Source organism: Pygocentrus nattereri, chromosome 1 (assembly GCF_015220715.1).
Source record: "Pygocentrus nattereri isolate fPygNat1 chromosome 1, fPygNat1.pri, whole genome shotgun sequence".
Taxonomy (NCBI): Eukaryota; Metazoa; Chordata; class Actinopteri; order Characiformes; family Serrasalmidae; genus Pygocentrus; species Pygocentrus nattereri.
In genome coordinates, this window is record NC_051211.1 from 29,644,850 (window position 1) to 29,652,345 (window position 7,496).

General features: G+C 40.6%; 1 protein-coding gene across 1 annotated transcript; it reads left to right on the plus strand.

The window, feature by feature from the left end:
• The first annotated feature begins 4,725 nt into the window (after positions 1-4,725).
• fgf23 (fibroblast growth factor 23) lies at positions 4,726-7,067 on the plus strand. The gene is made up of 3 exons (XM_017685948.1): positions 4,726-4,960; positions 5,114-5,217; positions 6,186-7,067. Exons 1-3 carry the CDS (start codon positions 4,726-4,728, stop codon positions 6,615-6,617), a joined length of 771 nt encoding a protein of 256 aa, XP_017541437.1. The 3' UTR covers positions 6,618-7,067.
• The last annotated feature ends 429 nt before the right edge of the window (positions 7,068-7,496 follow it).

Below are 7,496 nucleotides of genomic sequence, written 5' to 3' on the forward strand. Positions count from 1 at the left end.
ATGTACAAGTGACCGCGTGCGAACAGTGGGAGACGACAGCACCAGTGTCTAGCCTAGAAATAATAAAAGCGTGTACTAGTGTTTCTGCATCACGCAGGGATAGGGCATTTCTTATCTTGGCAATATTGCAAAGATGTAGAAAAGCTGTCCTAGTGATGCTGTCTATGTGTTTATCAAATGATAAATCTGAATCAATTATAACGCCAAGATTTTTTGCTGCTGAGCCAGGTGTAACTGGAAAGTCGGCGAGATTTAAGATTAAATCTGGTAATTTACTTCTTGCTAATTTTGGACCCAGAAGGAGAACCTCTGTTTTGTTAGTTACGTGACATCCAACATTTCACGTCTTTTACACAGTTCTCCATTTTCTTAAACTGTATTTGTCATCAGGCTTGGCTGATATGTACAGTTGAGTATTGTCTGCATAACAATGAAAGTTTACGCCATGGTTACTTATAACTGTGCCAAACGGTAACATGTATAGTGTAAATAATAATGGTCCTAAAATAGAGCCTTGTGGAATTCCAAATCTCACTTTTGAATAATTGGAAGATAAATTGTTTACCCTAACGAACTGATAATGTTCTCATAGGTAAGATCTGAACCATGATAGGGCTGTCCCTGTGACTCCAACCATGTTTTCTAACCTTTCTAAGAGAATATTGTGGTCTATTGTATCGAAAGCCGCGCTAAGGTCAAGTAGCACTAAGAGAGATATGTAGCCTTGATCAGAGGCAAGAAGAAGATCATTAGTTATCTTAACTAGAGCTGTCTCAGTGCTGTGGTGTGGCCTGAATCCAGATTGAATTTTTTCATATATATGGTTCTTGTGTAGATATGAAGTTGTTGGGCCACAGCTTTTTCTAAGATCTTTGATATAAAAGGTAAGTTAGAAACAGGCCTGTAATTAGACAAAACGGTGAAATCAAGATTTGGTTTCTTGATCAGGGGTTTGATAACTGCTAGTTTAAAGGCTTTGGGTACATGGCCCAGACTAAGGGACGAGTTTACTATAGTTGAAATAGGGTTTATAATAACTGGCAGTACTTCTTTGAGTAATTTTGATGGAATTGCATCAAGTATGCAGGTTGTGCAATTTGCAGAAGAGATAATCTTCTCTAGTTCTAGCTGTGGGAGTGGGTAAAATGTTTCCAGGCTCTTTTCTACAGCTGTGTTTTGTTCTATATCAGCCAAGTCAGATGACAGCCAAGCTGGATTTGATACTGTGGGTTGAATTTGTTGTCTAATATTTTCAATGTTATCATTGAAGAAGTCCATAAAAACTTCACTAGTGAGAGTTGCTGGGATTTCTGGTTCAGTACCTGACTGATTTTTTGTGATTTGCGAAATCACATTAAACAGTATTCTAGGATTATACTTATTATTCTCGATCAGCAAGGCCAGATATGCTGAGCGAGCTTCAGTGAGGGCATTTCTATACTCTATAAGGCCGTCCTTCCAAGCAGAGTGGAACACTTCCAGCTTGGTTTGACACCATTTCCGCTCTAATTTTCGAACTGTTTGTTTTAACGTCTGGGTTTTATCGTTGTACCACGGGGCAAGCTTTTTCTGCCTTATTCTTTTTATTTTACGTGGGGCCACATTTTGTAAAGTGGATTGTAAGGTATTTTCTAAATAATCGATTAGTAAATCTAGTTCCATTGGGTCTGATGGAGTGGAGACTGGGGTTGATAGGTCTAGGAAATTTTCTATAAATCGTAGGGCGGTAGAAGGTTTCATTGAGCGCTTTGTTGAATAACGAGGGGACGTATATATATATTATGGCTAAATCGTAGCCTATATGAAATTAGGTAATCGTCGGAGATTGCTGTGGTTTGCGGTAGGATATTAAGCTTGTCTATGTTAAGACCTAGTGTCAAAACTAAATCTAACATATGACTACAGTAGTGTGTAGGCCCTGTTACATTTTGGGTAAAACCAACAGAGTCTAGGATTGAGGTAAATGCCTTTTTTAGTGGGTCATCTACGTTCTCAAAGTGAATATTAAAATCTCCTACAATTAGTACTTTATCGTTGCACACAGCCAGGTTTGCAGCGAAGTTACTATACTCTTTTATAAATTCAGAGTATGGCCCTGGCGGCCTGTAAATGTTAAATAATGAAAATGCCTTCTTTTTTGTAATGTGAATAGAAAAGACCTCAAAGGAAGTAAAAGTGTTGCATTGTTTCTGACTGATATCAAGAGTATTTTGGTATATTATACAGACTCTACCTCCCTTGCCTGATATTCTTGGCCTATGTGTATAATTATAGCCTACAGGCATGGCTTCATTTAAAGCTAAATATTCATCTGGTCTAATCCACGTTTCAGTAAGACAAAAAAAGTCAAATTTATGATCGCTTATAATTTCATTTACGACGACTGCTTTAGAGTTTAGTGATCTTATATTAAGTAGTCCAAATTTTAGATCTAAAGTGTTAGTGCTATCATCAGAACATGGATATATGTTGATTAGGTTATTTAAACGGACTGATTGAGTTTTTCTATGATTAAATTTAGTTTTAATTCGGGGCAAAGACACAATCTCTATAAAGTTGAACCTGGGTAACGCCTCAAGGTGGATCGGTTTATCCTGTCTGTCTGCGGCCTGATCCCGGCTCTGAACTGTCAGCAGCTGTTTACACTACTCTGCCGACTAACTAAAAGACTATGTGCTATGCTGCACAAAAGTAAGGCAGCACCCTCCCGCGTGGGGTGGACACCATACCTACCTATAAGACCAGGCTTGCCCTCAAAACGCAACCAATTGTCTATAAAGCCCACTTGATTTTCGGAACACCACTTGGACATCCAGCAGTTTAATGCCGTAAGCCTGCTGTTGGCTTCAGTGCTGCACCGCCTTACTTACCTCAGACTGCCGCAGACGGATATCATTGGCCCCTGTGTGAAGAATGACTAGCCTCGAGTCTCCTATGACCAGAGTACTTTTAACAGGCTTCACAGTGGGTGCTTCACTGAGCGGGGCAAACCTGTTTGACACGCGAATCGGAGGAGCATGATGTTCCGGGGGGCTAGCTTTGGCCTCAGCGTTAGCATTAGCCTTAGCTTTCCGGCTAGAGAGCCCCGCTGTGAGGGCTCTAACGCCAGAGTCGAGGGCGTGCTAACTCTCCCTAGGGCACCCGGAGCTGCTAACGCTCCATCCGGCTGCCTATCCTTTAATAACCCCCGGATGCGCACCTCAAGCTGGTCCACTTTCTCTGCCAAACAGCTAACTAGCTGGCACTTAGCACTAACACAGCCACCATCGCTATCGCTAGAGGCGGAAAAGTGCATTGGACTAAACATGCCACACTCTGCGCAGACGAAACAACCAGCAGAAGCCATGATATTTTGGGTACTTACCGCTTTTTGTCAATTTAGAAGCTGATAGCACAAAAAACGTTGCCGCAGTGACATGCTCTCAGTCGCTCGTAGTGATCAAATGATTAAGATGCTATTAAGATAATTAACAAAAAAGAAAGTGAATACTCACTCTCACAAAAAATCACAAACATACAAAGTTAAAATAAAAAAATAATACTACTACAAGTACTACTGCTATGTACAAGTTCCTTTAATCACACTTACTACAGATTACTAACAAGTCTGAGTCATGACAGTTTTCTAAATCTCTTGTCTGTTAATTTTGAATTCAATGTTTTTAATAGAAAAAGGGTTTTGTCCCAAATAATTAATTACCTTGTACAAGCTTACACCCCTAAAAAGAGGGTTCTTCAAAGACAATGGTGGTGCTCACAACATGACCCATGATGACTCAAAGAATGCTTTTAATTTTTAAATGTTGTTTGCATGGGCAAATAATTCTTTTTGGTCATGGAAAACCTGTATATGGGTCTTTAGAGTCAAGTAACTTTTTTGTACTATGTAGAACATTTTCTATTAACAATGGGACCACTGAAGTGAACTGATATGGTTTAAGACATTAATAGTTATCCTAAACAACTCACTGTAAGCTAACTATTCTTCCGTATCTATACTGGTGTTGACCGACTCATAAGGTATGCTGGTCAACGCATTAACGTTTTTTACACAATGTATTCTGACAGATGTGCATAGTACTATACGATGCCAATGACGTCGCGGATAGAAAACTTCATGGAAGTAAAACTGCTGCACTGCACAAGCTCCCTCTGCTGGTCAACCTTAAGCGATAAAGCGCAGTGCTGCTCAGAGCTCTGACCACAGTCATGATCCAGCAATACGTTCAACTTTCTGCTTTCCAATCAGAGATGATTAGAAAATATTTCTCTTTTAAGTTAATTTCTGTTTTAGCACGTTCTTTTTTTATGTTTTCCGCGATGTTTCGGCGTAGTCTTTTTCACTGTGTAGTGCTGAAAACAAAATTCAGTGAAAATGTCTGTTACAAAACTCTCGAAGGGAAAGTTGTGGCGTGTGGGCACAATAAGAGTCATATTTGTGTTTGGTGGGCTGCTGCTCAACGCAATTATGGTTTGGCTCGTTCCGGCCAATTAAGTTCACTATAAACAGACCAAGGTGCGCGGAGAGAGCCGCCCCTCCGCTCTTCCGTTCCCTCGCAGCATCTCTCTTATGGGGGCGGGTGTTGCGTAAAGACTGTCAGCAAGCTGTGGCGCGGGGTGTATTTAAATAGCCGGACTTCACGTTTTACGAATCAGAGCGTCTTCAGCTCCTGCCTCTTTCTCTGCTGCACGGAGTTGACAGTTCCCGCCGCGCAGTCTGTGATCATGCGTCCACCTGCTCCGCACCTCAACCTGCGCTCGCTCTTCGCTCTGTGGCTTACAGCGCTGCAGGGATGCGGACCCGCGGCTGCTGCCCCCAACGCGTCTCCCCTGCAGAGCTCCAACTGGGGCAACCCGAGGAGATTCATTCACCTGCAGACCAGCACAGATCTCAGCAACTTCTACCTTGAAATAAGTCTGAATGGGCACGTGCGCAAAACGGCTCATCGGGGCTCATATAGTGAGTACGGACTTTAATGACTCCATACCGAATACTGTTCCCACCGATCCATATTTACATCCATATTTTTATTTTTGCACTGAGAATTTGGAGAACTTGCTTTGTCAGCCGTTTGCTGCACTTACTCCAGTTTTCTTTGCATCGTTTCAACAGGTGTGATTCTGCTGAAAGCCGAGAGCAGAGACCGTGTGGCGATATTTGGCGTGAAAAGTAGTCGATTCCTGTGCATGGACGCTGAGGGGAATCTCTTCACTTCGGTGAGAACTTTCGTGTCTCAAAACAAATTTCTATGACTTTATCTATGAAGCATTGAAGCATTGGCACCCTCAAAGGTATATCTCAGTACTTTTGGTCAGCGAGCATAACTGTACCATAATCCATTGAAATTATATTTCTTAAGTTGTATTGACTCCACGCACCCCGTCTCGTCTCCTGACTTTTTATTTTATTGTTATGAAAATGTGTGTAAATATACTTTTCCACTGGGAGAAACTTACATAAGGTTCACAGTTGGACCTTTAAACCACTGTTGTACCCTTTGATGGTACATTTGCATTGTTTGTACCTTGATAAATGGAAAATGTACCTGCACTGTACCTTTATTTCTAACAATGTATTGAACCATTTTTAAAAAGTTTTAAAGAACCTTAAAGAAACCTTAAAGAACCATATACCACAATGCAAAGAGTCTTTTAAGCACTCATAGATGTCTTTGGGTGTTCAAAATTCTACCTGTTAGATGGAGAACACGCTTACACAGGACATGTTTCTGCAAATTCTAATTTGAAATTTCTATGAATTTGCTGAGTTTAGATTATTGGAAAACAGTAAACTCTCTTTCTCTCTAATCTGGCTCCTTCTCCTCTTCCTCCCCTCGTCTTTCACTCAATTCTCTCTCCCTATTCTCTTTCTATTTTTCCTCCCTCTCTCTCTCTCTCTCTCTCTCTATATATATATATATATATATACATACTATTTCCTTCTCTCTTTTTCTTTCACTCATTTCTTTTCTTTCACTTCTCACTCTCTTTCTTTTCCCTCTTTTGCTCTCCCTCTCTTCCATTTCTCCATTTCTTTGCACTCTTCTCTTTCCCACTCTCTTCATTCTATTTATTGATCTTGCCTCTTTTTCTCTTCTTTCTCTTACTCTATACTCTCTTTTCTCTCTCTCGCCCTGTTTTTCCCTCTCCCATCTGTTTCTGCTCCCTCACTCACTCTTTCTCAGATGGCTTGCAACAGAGATGACTGTCTTTTCCACCACAAGCTTTTGGAAAACCATTGTGACGTTTACTATTCCACAAAGACCGGCATCCTGTTAAACCTGGATGGAGTGAAGCACAGGTACACGGCAAGTCAAAACCTTCCTCGCTCTTCGCTTTTCCTGTCGGAGAAGAACACAGTTCCACTGGAGCGCCTTAAACACAGAGAGAGGAAGAATCGCCAGGTTGACCCCTCCGATCCCCTCAAAGTATTCGGCATTGAGGAGGAGTCAGACTCTCACGCAGTGCAGGAAGAGGATGCTGAGCAGGAGCTGGAGCCTTTTGAGGATCGTAACACCTCCAGAGAAGCTCTGCTCTCGCCCTCTGATGTTGACCCATGGGACATAATCCATGCCAGAATCCCGGGCAGTCCCCGTATGTCAGGAGCTGTTGGCTGAGGTTATGATCAGACTAAAGCTGGTCTGGTAAAAATAGCACAGGTCCAAATTGTAACCAGTTACAGTTGGAATTGTAAAAACAGTATTTGAAGCATGGTGAGGCGATGAGGTGTTGATTTATGTCCCTTTACTTTTCTCTCTGAGTTTGCTGCTTTTGATGTCTTTTAACTCACATTTTAAAGCATCAAAGTCAGAATGTGTCTCAATCTTTTGAAATGGCTTGCTGTTGTGCCTTTATACAAAACCACTTCAACTGACCAAATTTGAGTATTTGTAAACTTTTCAAATGACTTTTATATCATGTTCTCTGGTAAAATACGAGTTAGTTAATTATTTATGTCCTAACTCTCATCCCAATCAGATGGTGCAGGACACCACCTGAGGAAAGGACTTGTGTACTAATACAAATATTTATTTATTTGATTTCATTCATTTGTTTTATTTATGGTATTTATGTGGATGCTTTCATGAAATACACTTGTGGAAAAGTTATACTCGTTTTACTTCCCATGCAAAATTAATAAAAACTTTTTTTCTGACATTCTTTATGTTCTAGTTCAACATCCAGATTCATTACCACTCCAGTGGATCACTAATCACCTAACCCAGTCTGTCTTGTCTTCACTCCCAAACAAAAATGTTTATAAAACGTAGGGAGGTTTAGATCCCAGCAGAATTTTAAAACACTCTTTGGGGATTGTTTAAAAAAAAAAAACGTTTTACCATGACATTAGATGTACACGACAATTACTACACTGTAAAACCTGACTCTTTAAGTCAACTCAAATGGTTTGAGGCAACCGATTGCTTTAAATGGTTTAAGTTAAATAACTCAAATCCTTTCACCACAAATAATTCTCTAAACTGAGTATGAACAAA

Bases quoted from the DNA above. Each gene is read 5' to 3' on its own strand.
- fgf23 (XM_017685948.1), top strand. From the start codon at position 4,726: ATGCGTCCACCTGCTCCGCACCTCAACCTGCGCTCGCTCTTCGCTCTG. The intron at 4,961-5,113 runs GTGAGTACGGAC...TCGTTTCAACAG, and splicing joins GGCTCATCGGGGCTCATATA to GTGTGATTCTGCTGAAAGCC. The intron at 5,218-6,185 runs GTGAGAACTTTC...ACTCTTTCTCAG, and splicing joins AGGGGAATCTCTTCACTTCG to ATGGCTTGCAACAGAGATGA.